Source organism: Limanda limanda, chromosome 17, assembly GCF_963576545.1.
Source record: "Limanda limanda chromosome 17, fLimLim1.1, whole genome shotgun sequence".
Classification (NCBI taxonomy): domain Eukaryota; kingdom Metazoa; phylum Chordata; class Actinopteri; order Pleuronectiformes; family Pleuronectidae; genus Limanda; species Limanda limanda.
Window position 1 is genome coordinate 11,792,612 of NC_083652.1, and position 15,676 is coordinate 11,808,287.

Sequence of the window (15,676 nt, forward strand, 5' to 3'; positions counted from 1 at the left end):
ATCATCAAGGACCTCAGCCACCCAGGCTGTGGACTTCTCACTCTGCTGCCGTCTGGGAAACTCTATCGGAGCATCCGAGCACGGACAACCAGACTCAAAAACAGCTTCTCCCCCCAGGCCGTAAGGCTTTTGAACAATCAACACTGACCATCTGAACAGTTACCATGCACATTCTGCTCCACCACCCATACAAATACACTTACTACACATATATTCATATTCATATTATTTAATTTAATATTCCCCACTCCTTCACCCGGTGAACACTTACTGCTGCTTCTTTTTGCAATCTGCTACTTCATTTTGATATGTTGCTGCTTCGTTCTGCTATAGGTTATATGTTATATGTTATATGTTATATGTTATATGTTATATGTTATATAGTATGTCATTTTTTTAAAATTTTGTAAAAAGCCTGTCTACTGCGTAGATGTTGCCTGTCATGTCACAAGAATTTCACTGCTCCGATGACACTGTCATTGGTGCATGTGACAATAAACTTTGATTTGATTTGATTTGAAATAAACATGTTCTCTGATCAAGTATGTGTGTGTCTTAGAAAGTGCACGTTGCATAAAGATCTCATTGTCTTTCTGTCTCCAGTCTGAGATGCTGCTGCAGCACCAGTCCAACCCGTGCATCGTGGACAATGCAGGGAAAACCCCTCTGGACCTGGCCTGCGAGTTCGGCCGAGTCGGGGTGAGAACCTTTACTTTCATGCTTCTTTCATATCAACACGTTTTAGATTTAAAATGTTTGTTTATTTGCATTTAATTCATCTTAATTCATGCTTTTTAATTCATGTTAAATCTAAACAACCTCCGTCTATGGAAGTGTTGTAGGTTTGAATCAGAGATAATCTGTGTGTGTGTGTGTTTGTGTGTGTGTGTTTGTGTGTGTTTGTAGGTTGTCCAGTTGTTGCTCTCCAGTAACATGTGTGCTGCTTTGCTGGAGCCCAAAAAAGGAGACACCACCGACCCCAACGGGACGTCTCCTCTCCACCTGGCCGCCAAGAACGGACACATAGACATTATCAGGTACACACACACACACAGAGACACACGCACACACACATGCTCCTGAGCTTGCTGATAAAACACATGTGTAACACAACAGGGCAACAATACACTGAAGGAATAATGGAACAAATGCGGCGCAGCATCACTGACATGCTCCTCAATCCATCAGGAGACAGTTGACGTGACCGGAGACGCTGCGTACGACTCGCCCATCACGCTAAATGTCAAGTCTTTGTAATCTCCTCACACACAACACTCGGGACATTTCCACTGTCGTTGTGTGTGTGAAGCCCTATTCAGAAAAGAAAATATCCAGACCTTCTCCAGAGTTTTTAAAATATGACTCTGAGACGCTGAGATTCTAAGACGCTGAGACTCTGAGACTCTGAGACTCTGAGACTCTGAGACGCTGAGACGCTGAGACTCTGAGAATCTGAGACTCTGAGACTCTGGGACTCTTGACAGACGAGAGACGACTGTAACCAAGGGAAGAAAAGAGAGGATTTCAGAAATCAGGAGCGAGAGCCTGAAGTTGACAGAGCAGAGTGTTCCCCTCCAGAGGTGACAGTGATAAATGATGCTCATTAGTGTCCTGGAACACTCACACTCACACAGACACACAACCACTGAAACACACTGACATGTATCATGAAAACACACAAACAATTAACGTCCTGGTGAGGTTTTTGCAGGATTTTGCGACATTGACATACCACGACGCAGGATCTGTAAACAAGAGGGCAAAATAATGAGTTGATCTTTGCAATGAGATAATAACGCTTTACAAATACACTGTAGCGTCGTGCATTAAACTATTTAAGGTTCCATCCATCATCGGTTTCTGTTTATCTGGGCTCTGGTCACGGAGGAAGCTGGTCAGGTGGGGTCAGGCCCAGAAGTCCTTCTGCTAAACTCTTTGTCCAGAGGGACACGTCTTCTTCTCTCGGTTTCCTGATGAGACCTGAGGAAGCCAAACCTCAGTGACGGAGCTCGCTGCCGCTCTGGGATCATCAGAGCTGTAGAGACTGATTTGTACTCGCTCCCAGATGAAGCCTGGAAGCAATTTGATTGCAGAGGTTCTCATCAAATGAGCGTTAATCCCCCAGCTGAAAAAATGCACTATTTATTCCAGTTGGAGTGAAGTTTGCCAAACTCCTCAGGAAATAACACATTTCATTGAACTGTATTTTAAAGTCTGACTCTTCAGAGTAGGAGCAGATTGAGTCAGAGTCACAGACAGGATGCAGACGTCTGAGTTCAGGTTTCTGTGTCTTCATCTGTGTTTCCTCTGACACGTCTCACCCTCTTCCCTCCTGCTCTCTGCTTCATCTCCCATCACAACTCCACCTCCACCTCCCTGTCTCCCCCTCCTCTCCCCTCCCTCCAGACTGCTGATCCAGTCAGGTATCGACATCAACAGACAGACCAAAGCCGGCACTGCTCTCCATGAAGCTGCTCTCTGCGGCAAGACCGATGCCGTGAGACTCCTGCTGGACGTAAGTGAAACTGAGCTGATGAACCACATGACACGGATACAGTTCACCTAGAGGCCAAGTCCCATCTGACGGGGAATATCCAGCATGATGCATTTAACTAGCAGCAGTGTTCTCAGTCAGGGCTGCTTTGGAAACATTAAATGTTGTCACAGAGACGATGTGAATAATGTGGTGTTGACGTTGACGTGTTCTGTGTCGTATGAAAGCAAGCGAGACAAGATGCTTTAATGACTGAGTGTGTTCTAGCATGAGAAACTAACTTCACATTCAGATCCCGTCCTGTCAAAGGTTACCAGTCTTTGCCCTGAAGCGTCTTCAGGCTGAACCTTCAGACCTCATGGAGGCGACTCGCCTGAAAATAAAAAATACGGGGAGGTTGTAATTAGAGGAAGAGCTGCAGGGAGCGAGCGAGCTCAGATTATTCTCTGTTGACGCCCTGAGGTGTTTAATTAGTGTGAGGGGACTCTGAGTTATGAGGAGCTGCATAGAGAGTTTTCTTTTTATTAATAGTTCCAAGAAATATGTGTTTTTGGTGCTGACGTAAATTGACAATTACCAGTAACAGGTCAGAAATTTAAAGCCTTGTCTCAAAATAATAATAATAATATTTTCTCCCCCACAGAGTGGCATCAATGCCGCAGTGAGGAACACTTACAGCCAGACGGCGCTGGATATTGTTTACCAGTTCAGTGCAACGCAAGCCAGCAGAGAGATCAAGCAACTGCTGAGAGGTTGGATGGAAGGATGGATGATGGAAGGATGGATGGATGGATGGATGATGGATGGATGGATAATATTAAAGGTATAATTCAGTGTCTCTCTGTCCCTCAGATGCGTCAGCGGCTCTTCAAGTTCGAGCTCTGAAAGATTACTGCAACAACTACGACCTGACCAGCCTGAACATCAAAGCAGGAGATGTTATTACGGTAACACACACACAGACACACAGACACACAGACACACACACACACACACACACACACACACACACACACACACACACACACACACACACACACACACACACACACACACACACACATACAAATGGCAATTCTTAACATCAAAACAAAAATACAAAACAGTGTTTTCTTGTTAGTTATTCCTTTGTCTTGTTGAGCGTTAAGATCAGAGGATTCTATTCAATTCAGTTTTATTTGCATAGCGTCAAATCATTATATACTTTATCTTTGGGCACTTTACATAAAAGCTCAAGACCTTAAACCTTAAAAGGTTGTTGCACCTTGTTTAAGGGACTCTCACCTTTGTTGCATTTTTACACTTTTTTTGGATAAGGTTAAATTGGTATTAATAAGGTAATGACACTCTAAAATGCAAGACAGATCCACAAGGAGTAAAAACAAACAATTATTTCACTCTCATAATATTTAGTGAAAACTTCAACCAATAAAATTCTTCGGACCGAAGGACCTTATTGGCCGACAGACCTGTCTGTTTGCTGCATGGACATGCAGGTTTTCCGTCTGCTTCTTGTCGCGCATTCGGGCCCGCGTCATCAAGGCGCGTCCTCAACTAGAGGGTTTGTTTTGATTCCACGGCATGTATATATATATATATATGTGAATGTAAATGTATATAACTTACCGGTGCTTCTGAATCCGAATCCATTGCTTTGGTAAACAAAAACTCACTAGCGTGCGCGGAGGCAGTAGGTTGTAAGTCTGCTTGTAAATAAAGTTTCTTCAAACAAATAAAAACACCGGGATGGTTGTAAGTCTGCTTGTGTAAATAAAGTTTCTTAAATAAAACACCGCGGATGGGAACGAGGGGGTGGGGCATTGGAGGAAGGCGGGATGATTTGAATGTGCTGTAATTCTCAAATGCAACAAAGGTGAGAGTCCCTTTAAACCCCATGAGGCAGATTGTGATTTATGAATATGAGCCATAGAAATTAATCTTAATAAGTCAGTCCAGGCTTTGAGAGGTTGTGATATTGATAAGCTGTCACAGGTAGATATGACTTTATATCACATGCAGGTCACGTACAGTAAATGTTTGCACCTCCTGGAGTAGAGCCCCTTGTCCTGTAAGTACTCTTCCCTGTCTCTAGGAGGAGCTACAGGCTGCGTTCACATCAACTCAAACATGAGTCAGAGGGACTCGGTCCAGTTTGTGTCATGGTTCAGTTCCTATGTGTCTGCTGGGAGGAGATATGTTTTACAGCTGTGGTATTTTGTCGTCCAGTCATGAATGCTCATGATCACCTCTTCAGCCACTGGATGAATATCACTGTCATACAGATGTTTACAGAAGCCAAGGTTCCCTCCTTCAGGGCCTGAACTTGATAATTTCTCTCTTCTTCTCTCGGCTTTAGTTTTAAAATTCTGTTTTAACTTCGCTTAAAAATCATATTAAACCAGTAAACTCAGTTTGGGAAAAAATATAGACAGAGTACTTGTAATGTAAAGATTAAACTCCTCCTCCTGACAGGTTCTGGAGCAGCACCCTGATGGACGCTGGAAAGGCTGTATCCATGACAACCGGACAGGAAATGATCGGGTGGGCTACTTCCCGTCCACCATGGTGGAAGTCATCAGCAAACGCACAGGTGTGTGTACCCGCCGATGTGTGTGTGTGTGTGTGTACCCTCCGATGTGTGTGTTTGTGTGTACACTCCGTTGTGTGTGTGTGTGTGTGTGTGAGTGTGTGTGAGTGTGAGAGTTTAAAGTGTCTTCATGGGGAACACACAACACATATTTGGATTAAACACAGAAGAGGAATCGAACCAGATCAGTGGAGAGAAGATGTTTGAGTCGGGGACCAAACAGTTGATGAACCTGCTGTAGTGAAGACGTTATCACAGACTCATGATCGTGAACCATCTCAACTTCACCTCCACCACAATATGAACTTCTCTGTACCTGAACCTCAGTGAAAGCAAAGAGCTTTGAGCAGTTTGATGAAAGTGTGAATTTACCTTTAAGAGATGAAAACACAGAGAAAATGATCCGCGTGTGAATCAGGTTAAAGGGACAGTTTACATGAATTAGTCTCTAAGATTAATGTTCATGGTGATGTTTAAAAGAGAAGAAACAAACAAACTTTTATTTACTTTTATATAAAAAAACAACAAGATACACTTAGCACTAACAGGCTCATAATATTAATATCTTTCTACATGTAGTAATTCTCAAAACAAAGCTTCACAAATAACAACAAAAGGGAAATTACATTAAAACAATCAAAAACACAGTAAATGTGTCTACCACCATGTTGATTCTCTACATTCAGATCTTGATCTTCCATAGAAAATGAGGGACAGTTTTATTTCTAATCCTCTTTGGTTTTAATAATCACATTTCAGAATCATGTAGCCTAGTAAATTGAACATGCTCTGAGCCACTGGTGTAAACACAGTGAGGAGAAAACACTTCAGCACCAGTCCGGTGGTTCATGAGTCTGTTTCAGTCTCATACTTTATACTTTGTCTCAGTTCAGCGGCAGTCCTTCAGAGGACACGTCCACACACTCGTATTGCTGTTGCCTAGCAACAGAGATGAATTTGGACACGATGAGAAAGTTGTAATGCCCCTTGCCGGCGCCATTACCTCTTTGAAAAACTGTTCGTCACTGAAGTGCAATGAATTCTGGGATATGTTTTGCCGGAAAGGATCCACTCGATGGAGGCTTTGTTTCTCAGGGATGAAAAGAGGAATTAGCAGGAGCTTTCAAAAGGAAGCAGACTAATGCAGCCGCTGAATTGAGACACATCTTATATATGTATATATATTTCAATCTTTAAACCAAGCAGGTAATAAAGTAAAAGATCTACAGAGATACAAATAAATCTGTGTTTCATAACTTAACAGGCGAGAAGAGGCTCAACCTCCATCCTCCATCTTAGAGCAACACAATGAGCTGAATGTCTTTGTGGAGACGTGAGCACATGAACATCATCACCGCTACACACAGCCTCACATGTTCCTAACTGGTGTGTATGTGTGTGTGTGTAGATCTGGTTGTTCTGACTGTCCATCTGTCTGTCTCTCTGTAGAAACCTGTCTGCTGGTCTCAGTCTGTCTCTCTGTAACTGTCCGCTTCACAAAACTCTCATCATCTGTCCTCACGTCCGTCCTGGTCATTATTCTCTCTGCGTCCTGTTTGATTCGTTCACCTGCTCCACGGCCGCGTCCTCCTCAGGTTCAGATCCTGGTTGAAGAAGCAGAAACAGCCTCAGTGATGAATATCAGCGCTCGCACGACGGCTGCTCTAGTGCCAGGTTTCCTTTACTCGGCTGTTTTTCATACATTTTTAATTATTGTTCTCTCCCGTCGTTCCTCCTCAGTCGCTCGTTGTGCTGCAGTTAAACTGAAGCTGCAGCCGTCATTACAGTCAGAGCAGGAAACCACCGGGAGGCTTTTCATTTTAATAAACTACGATGAGACATCATTCATTCTTTATTATTAATTTATTCTTGTAAATGTCCAACTTTTATCTCTTGTAGAATTATGACTTTATTCACCTTATATTACAACTTAATTCTCGTACAGTTCCTCAAGCTTCTGTAACTCGAATAAATCTCCTGCTCAGCACCTGTCTTTTCAGAAAGTATGAAACGTGTTCTTGAAGTTATTAAACAACAGTTAGAGATAGCCCTTCAATGAAAGTGTAATTCATCCATTTTAACAGATTTTAACACTTTAAAACCCACAGAAAATATACTATATGAATGTGTTGGAAGTTTTAAACACCTGTTTACACCCAAACATATAAAAGCTCAGCTAATATTGATCAGATCTTCAGTTTCATCGTCCATCTCATTAATGACGGCCATGTTTGTTCGGCGTCTCCTTCTCGTCCTCTAACGTTCTTCACCACTTTTGATTCCTTTGTTTAATTTTGTGACTTCAGCCTTTGTTTTTAATTTTGTGTTTTCCCCCTTTTCTTCTGTGTAACTCTGTGTTCTGTTGTGTGTTTGTTCCGTGGCGCTGGTTCACTGTCGGCTGGCTGTGTGTGTGTGTGTGTGTGTTGTGTGTGTCGGTGTGTCGTCACCGTGGCTGTTATCTAGGTTTGGCCAGCACAGTCATTTGCACTCAACAGTTTCAAAAGATACCGCTGGTTCCCCCGGCGACGATTGCCCCTGCCAACGCGGTAGTCAACGGCAACGACACCACGTTCCATCAGATCCATATCCTGCCTCCACCGCCTCCTCCTCCACCACATTCCCATCAGCCACTGCTTCCACTTTTTACTTCCTTTGGCTATAGCAGGTCGCCCGTGACAACACCACAGGGAGACACACCCACTTTCCCAGGTACACGCCCCCTTTTCATTATTATTATTATTATTATTATTATTATTACTATTAAAACTTCAAGGGATGCTTTCCGCTGGAGTTTCTTTTATTACGTCTCCGCAAGGCTAAAAAATTCTATTGGTCAAGTCAGATTCTAATTGGTGTTGTAAATGTCGGAGGCATCCATTAAAGTTTTATTGTTATGGATCATTATTTATGTGATTTATGTGTTGCTCATACTGTTTAACTTTTGTTTTTCTGTTGCTGTTGTCATTTTCATAAAACGAGAGCCAGGGGCAGATTTCAGATCAGATTCTAACGTCTTTAGGCCACTTGTTCGTTTTTGGCTTCATATCTTTGTAGCTGATACGACAGAGAAATGTTTTTTTATATTTGACACATGCACAGCACCGAAAGGTCAAACTTTTTTAAGCCGTTGACATTTAATACGCTAACACTTATCTTCTGTAATTACTTCTCCACGTGCTAGTTTTGATTCTCAGCTCCGAAGCTTTTACTACCATGTTAATCAGCTTATAATAAAAGTTCCATTTGGACTTGGAGGAAATGTTCTACTAGTGGAGGAGGAAATGTTTGGTCATAGTATTGTTGGTCACATCTGTGTCAAGTTGTCTCAATAAATTTTGATATTGGTTCCAGATTTCACATCCAGAAGGAAACTCCAGATAGGTCTGGTTCTCCTTCCATATGTTATGACATATTTTCTCTTTTAATTACGACTTTATTCTCGTAATATTAAGAGTTTATCCTCCTGACATCAAAACATTATTCTTGAAATCTCTGAACTTATTTCTTCGATAGACCCCAGATATGTCGTAGAGAACTGTTTTGTAGGAGGAAGCTTCTCAGTTGATAAAGTAACGTTGTCCAGTTCATTAGTGAAACAAAGATTTCAGGATGTGAACAGGAGGGTTTTTAAAGAACAAATTTCAGGATTTTATTTTCCGGATTTTACCCCAAAACCTCATTTTACCTGAGTTGAGTTGTACTTCAGTTATACTTCTTGGTTCAGTTTATTTTTTATCCCTTCCTTCCTTCCTTCCTTCCTTCCTTCCTTCCTTCCTTCCTTCCTTCCTTCCTTCCTTCCTTCCTTCCTTCCTTCCTTCCTTCCTTCCTTCCTTCCTTCCTTCCTTCCTTCCTTCCTTCCTTCCTTCCTTCCTTCCTTCCTTCCTTCCTTCCTTCCTTCCTTCCTTCCTTCCTTCCTTCCTTCCTTCCTTCCTTCCTTCCTTCCTTCCTTCCTTCATTCCTTCCTTCCTTCCTTTGTTCCATCCTTCCTTCCTTCCTTCCTTCCTTCCTCCCTTCCTTCCCTCCTTCCATCCTTCCTTCCCTACACACTCACAAACCCAACACACAACTTTCCCACCAGACAGTGTCCTCTGTTCTGTCCTTGTCCCGCGTGTTATTGTCATGTCTGATCATTTTAATGCCACTTCACCACCGTGCACTTTTACCTTGAGTGTGTGACAGAGAGTGTGTGTGTGTGTGTCTTTCTATGGTTGTTGGGACACTTCTTCAGACTTCAGGTTTACGTGAGGGTCGGGTTGAGCAGCAGCTGCGATGGTTAGAGTTAGGGTCTAGGGGGGCTAAGGAACGCTTTATTTCAATGAATGTCCTCACAGCAATAGAAAGACAAAGATGTGAATTGGTTAGGGTTAGTTTTGTGTGTGTGTGTGTGTGTGTGTCTGCGTGTGTGTGCGTGTGTGCGGTTCTGGTGAAGGGCGGGAATAACTGAATAAAACTTTGTGCTTTTAAAAGGTGAAAATGTTTGTTACTATCATGAGTTTGCTGAAACAAAGAGTTTCTGACATGAACGGGTGATATTTTCTGTAACGCTTCTGTGACGTCATTAGAAATACATTCTGAAATGATGCAGTTACATTATCAGGAGTCAAATCTCAAGCTTAATTATGTAAAAGACACAGATTTGTGGTGAGGAAATGTCACCCCAAGTGTTTGACAGGTAAGGTCCTGAACTCTGAACTCCGGGAACCTTCACTCGAGGCCATATTGTTTCCTCCAGGAGATTAAAACTCATATTTCCTGTCTCACAGTTCGTCTAGAAATTGAGTTCTTTGATTAAGTCGAATCAAAGGAGGTTAAAACAAAGGGTTCACCTGGAGGAATGCAAAATGGCCACAAGAAGGCTCTGTGAAACAAATGGAGTATTTTTATATAAATGTGTGTTTCTCCAGAGCTCTGTGGGTCACTCCTATAAACCATTTATATACCCTCGTTAAGGTTATAATGGTTTATGACACTCTCCAAATGCACTACAGCAGCTCCATTCAAGGCTTGACATATATAATCACACACTAACGGATGCATTATATATGTATGTGTATGTACACAGATATTCATGTTATGGATTTATTTATGTACTATGAGTATATAAATGTTTTCATATATCTATACACAGTATATGCTGTATTTTTTTCTGTGTGTGTGTGTCTGTGTGAGAGTATGAAAGTATGTGTGAGTATGAATCTCCTTTAAAGGCGTGTCCTCCTCGGTCAGTTTTCAGTCAAACTTACTTTACCCTAGCCTTTCTGATAACTGCCACGTGACAGGAAATTAGGCCGATTACAAAGTTTGTCCATAACAATAACTTTCAGTCAGAGCATCACGTCCATGATTCTAAAATCTTAAATCTAAATGTAACCGTCGAGGCATCGGAGTCAGACTTATGGATACGTGCTGTAGGACGATTGGACGAATATGTTATGAGAACATTAATGCTGAAATAATCAATATATTGATTTGAAGAATGGATCAAATGGAGAATCGTCACCAGGATTTAACCCTCAGCTCCACTGGGCTTTAGCCTCTTTTAGCTTCTTTTTGGTTTCAGTCCCTGTCGCTCAGTGTTTTTGTTCCGAGTGAGATCATTAACCTCATGGCCAACAGGAGATGTATAATAAATTATTAATATATACACTCGTTATCCATTGAGCCAATCCCAGCTGACATCAGGCAAGAGGCGGGGGTGCACTCGTGGCCGTACAGAGACAAACAACCAACCACGGTTGATCTAGAGTCTCCAGTTAAACTGATGCATGTCTGACTTTGGGAGGAAGTCATAGAAAACCCGCACAAACACAGGGAGACCCCGGCCTAACTGGGATTCGAACCCACACAGTTATGATCACAAATGGCAGATCGGCGTCAATATAAGACTTAATGTCACCAGGAGACAGAGATGCTGGTTTTGCACTTTGTCTCCTGGACGCTCACCAACACTTTGTCATTCAGCTGGAGAAGAGGATGATATGTTTCTGTTAAGTTTTTCCGTTGCCCCAAAGTGGGTTTTGCCAGACGACAGATCTGCTTCCTGGGCCGGTTTAGGGTCGCTAGTGGCTAACACTGGTGTTCTGTGTTGAAGGTTGTCGCGGTTCAGAGGCAAGTCCTCACAGCTCCCCCACGCCGTCCGGCGGGCCCCACGGAGGCTCCAATGAAGAGATCTGGGTGCTGCGCAAGCCAGCGGCAGGTAACGAGCCGCGCTGCGCTGAGCCCGCAACTCCTTATAGCTACCAGCAGGGGGTCAAACAGTATCTGACATCCACTTAAACACGTCCTGACTGGCTCCGCCTCTCACGGGTCGGGGGCACCTCATTATCAGAATACATCCGTTTGTCTGTGGTGACGTGTGAAGGCTTTCAGATACTCTTTGACCTTTGACCTGCTCCGGACAGTCCCATGCTTATCCCTCCATCTGAACTCAGCTCAACTCAGAGGACTCAGTGTGTAGGACTGCAGCCATCTCGACAGTCTGTGTGTGTGTGTGTGTGTGTGTGTGTGTGTGTGTGTAACTGGACGTATGGAGAGAGAGTGTGTGTCTGTGTGTGTGTCTGTTAAAGTAAAAGTTGTGTCTTGGTTCCTGTTTGTCCTCCAGTCGTCCGACAGTCTGTCCATCGAGTTCATCAACACATGCTGCCCAGTGCATTTCAGTGGAGAGTCACACATGTTACCACGTTGCTTTGGATGTTAGCTAAACCACTGTGTGTGTGTGTGTGTGTGTGTGTGTGTGTGTGTGTGTGTGTGTGTGTGTGTGTGTGTGTGTGTGTGTGTGTGCGTGTGCGTGTCGTGTGTCTGTGTGTCTGTGTGTTTGTGCGTGCGTCCATTCATTTGTTGCACGTGTGCATTTGTAAACACAAAATCAATACATATTGTTTGGGCGGTTGCATGCGTGTGTGAATGCATGTTTGTATGTTATGGGTGTTATCTTTGTGTGTGTGTGTGTGTGTGTGTGCGTGCATGTGTGTGTATGTGTGTGTGTGTGTTGCAGGTTGCGACCGCAGCAGTGTGGGCAGCTCTGGCAGTGTCACGAGCGTGAGGTCATCAGGCAGCGGTCAGAGCGCCGGCAGCACCTCGCACAACCTGCACCCACAGGCTGAAGGGGTTAAGGTATAACACACACACACACACACACACACACAAACACACGCACATGCACACACACACACATCTATGTATACACAACCCCAGAGCCGTGACTTTATTAGTCTGAAGCTTCTGTTTGACATGTTCCACTGGATCCTGTTAAGAAACTGCAGGAGAAGCATTTTAAAAAAAGACTATTATATCCACGCAGCAGAATCAGAGCTCAGTCCAGCTCAGTTTGTCTCCGAGCATCTGTCTCCTCTGTCTCCTCTGTCTCCTCTGTCTTCTCTGTCATCTCTGTCTCCTCTGTCTTCTCTGTCTTCTCTGTCTCCTCTGTCATCTCTGTCTTCTCTTTCTCCTCTGTCTTCTCTGTCTCCTCTTCTCTGTCTCCTCTGTCTTCTCTGTCTTCTCTGTCTTCTCTGTCTCCTCTGTCTCTTCTTTCACTTGTCATCACCCGAGTCTCATTTCCATCGCAACGCTCACATGAAGCTTCAGAACCGAATGTGAAACCTCAAGCCGGCCTCACATTGTTTAGCTAAACTCATAAATCAACCTCATTTTTCAGTGTTTCTGAAAGCAAACTCAAAAAGTACCAAACCAATTCCTTTCCCCACCGAGGGAACTTTCTTATGTAAGGACATCGATGTTCTCTGGGAGCAACTGCAGCTTATTAATTGTGAATATAAGAACAGGTGTTCTGAGTTTCCTTCAGACTAAATAATAAATGAAGCTATATTGTGATTTACTGGAGATTGAAACAGCCTTAAAGGCAAATCATTTAGTGATCATTTAGTGATGTGTCGTGTTAAAGTCAAACAAGGTCAATAATACATTTATTCTCTAATAAATAAAAAAGTAGAAATTGAATCACCCTGGAGTGTAGCCTAACTTAGAAGCATATGTTACAGTTTAGTTATGAAGTTCAGTTACTTTATGTTTCTTGTATATATATATATATTGTCCAAGACGTCTCACACAAGTGCATTTACAGAATAATACAAATGACAAAGCTGCCACACAAAGATATTTTCAGGTTTTTGGAAACAGAGCTCGAATCTAATTCTTTACATTTTCACTTTCTCCAGGATACGTCCATATATCATAGTGTTTGTGTGTTTACAGGTTGTTGAACTGCCCCTGGGTTGTCACACATGTGTTAATAGAGTTTGTGTGTCTCTGCAGCTTCTCGCCACCGTCTTGTCCCAGTCGGCCAAAGCTAAGGAGCATCTCCTGGAGCAGTCCAAGTCGGTGGACCAACCTGCAGGTAGGACGGCGTCATGGCAACCAAACCTTAAGAGAGAGGAAGGATGAAAACCAGTGAGAGAACTGGGTTAGAAAAACAAGAGTCACGAGTTTAAAGATGTCCTCATATACCACACACACACACACACACACACACACACACACACACACATACACACGCATCCTGGCTGCTTTAACAGACAGATGGCCAAGGCAGGGCCTGTAGGAGGGATTGTAGACGGCTGTGATTGGTGGATAAGATGTATTATATCTTGAAGAGTGAGAATTTGATTGGTCGTGGATGAAACTGACCTGAGACCAGTTCATTGATGACTGATCTGAACTCATCTGTTGATCGACGCCTCGCTGGTCACATCTTGAAACGGGCCAATCATATTTCTCCCAGCAGGTTCCGCCAGCTCCTCTCGGACATCGAGCCAATCGGGTTGTCCGCTGCACGAAGCGCCGCCTTATGACGCCACGCCGGCCAGGAAGGGGGAGGCGCCAGTCGAGGGGAAGGTAGGACAGTCCAGAGAAATCCCACAGATTCAGTCCTCAAAGAAACAGTGAGGAGAAACTCAGCAGCATGAACGTCACGACTCTGTAACTGCAGCGTGATGATGATGTAGCTCCTTAGTCACTGACACAGCGACGCTCTCCCACTTGTACGTGCACACACAGACACACACAGACACACACAGACACACACTCACACACCAAGATGTCCCAGTGGTTTCTCTCGCAACTGGCCTCGTCCGTGCTGCGAGCGTTCGGCTGCAGCCACGATACGGTGAGTGTGAGCGTAGAGGATCCTCGCCTGTGACCGAGGACTCTTCTGTGTGTGTGTCTGTGTGTGTGTGTGTGTGTGTGTGTGTGTGTGTGTGTGTGTGTGTGTGTGTGAGAATCCTGTCCTTCTTCTCGTTTATCTACGACCTGCTATCCATCATTATTCACTCATTTTAGTTGCAGCTTTTCTTCTTCCATTGCAGAGTTTTTCTTCATTTGCTGAAATATATATTCTCAGATTCAAACGTTGCTCGATGCTCCTCGAGCGTGTGTGTGTGTGTGTTGGCTGGCAGGTGCCCAGCAGTAAACATAGCGTGTGTGTAGTTGGCAAATCGGAGCTTACACCATGTACAGTAATCTGTCTTTTACTGTAACGAGTGTGTTTTATATGTGTGGAGACATTTATTTCTCGTTGTGTAAAATCGAGAAGCATTTTTCAATAGCAGGTGGTTGTGGTAGTTTTGTGTGAATCACTTGCGCTTGTGTGTGTCTGTGTGTGTGTGTGTGATGGAAGCCATGTTCTCATGGCCATCTGTTAGCTACAGTCGTGGTTCCTCAGCTTCCTAATATTCCTGTCGTCAGGCTAATGAGGACCAAAGAGGAGACGGAGAATCATTCAGCTTTTAGGGACAATATGTCAAAAGGAGAAAGATAGAAGGAGAATGAAAAGAATAAAAGCATCGGGAGGAATGTGGGAGTCATGTGGAGGTTTTACCAGTGTCAGCATTTAGAGCAAAACATTACATCAACTATCAACTGATGTAATCATAATAATCTCATGTGAAACGTCTGCTCAGAGATTTCTCTTCTGTTCTTGAACCTTTTTATGCAACAAGTTTGTCAAAAACTCCAAATGAAACTGTCCTTGTATCTTTGTAACAGCACAAACAACAAACAGAACCAAAACAAGGGCGGGGCGATTTCATTTGTCAACACTACACCGGATATTCTATTGGTCGGGGAATAGGACAGACGAGTTGCACAGAAGAATCCAAGAGCAGAGGAGAACAGATGTTTCACCTGCATTCAGAGGCAGCTCGAGGAGAAGAGCTGCAGCAGGCTCTTTAAAGACAACAGAGGATATCTGAGTGCAAGCGAAGGGTTTTGAGCGAGAGGAAACTTAACGTGAACTGATTAAATGCCCGAAGCAGCTAATGCTAGTTACTCCACCTGATAGTCCTGCGCTGTTGAGGAAGCAGACATGGAGCCAGTGACCCCCCCCTGTCTTCTCTCCCGTAGAGCTCAGAGGCCGTTGTCCAATGGCTGAGCGACTTTCAGCTGCAGGTCTACGCTCCGAACTTCCTGGGCGCTGGGTATGACTTGCCCACCATTAGCCGAATGACCCCAGAGGTAAGGCAACTGAACCCTGACCCCCCCCCTGAATCTCAGAGAGGTCGCAGCCACCTCCAAAGACCCCAATGGAAAGATTTGGATTTGTGCTGTCCTCGATGTTTTCAGGATGCATGTGAAGCACGATT

The 15,676-nt window shown here is 43.8% G+C and overlaps 1 protein-coding gene across 1 annotated transcript in view; it reads left to right on the forward strand.

Annotated features, from left to right (window-relative positions):
- caskin1 (CASK interacting protein 1) overlaps positions 1-15,676 on the forward strand; it is a 66,437-nt gene that overhangs the window by 40,823 nt on the left and 9,938 nt on the right. Inside the window, exons 5-16 of the mRNA XM_061090370.1 lie at positions 604-699; positions 907-1,037; positions 2,407-2,515; positions 3,138-3,246; positions 3,347-3,441; positions 4,967-5,084; positions 7,545-7,790; positions 11,173-11,277; positions 12,076-12,194; positions 13,353-13,434; positions 13,822-13,931; positions 15,438-15,548. Coding sequence (XP_060946353.1) covers positions 604-699; positions 907-1,037; positions 2,407-2,515; positions 3,138-3,246; positions 3,347-3,441; positions 4,967-5,084; positions 7,545-7,790; positions 11,173-11,277; positions 12,076-12,194; positions 13,353-13,434; positions 13,822-13,931; positions 15,438-15,548 — 1,431 coding nt within the window. The remainder of the gene's footprint in view (positions 1-603; positions 700-906; positions 1,038-2,406; positions 2,516-3,137; positions 3,247-3,346; positions 3,442-4,966; positions 5,085-7,544; positions 7,791-11,172; positions 11,278-12,075; positions 12,195-13,352; positions 13,435-13,821; positions 13,932-15,437; positions 15,549-15,676) is intronic.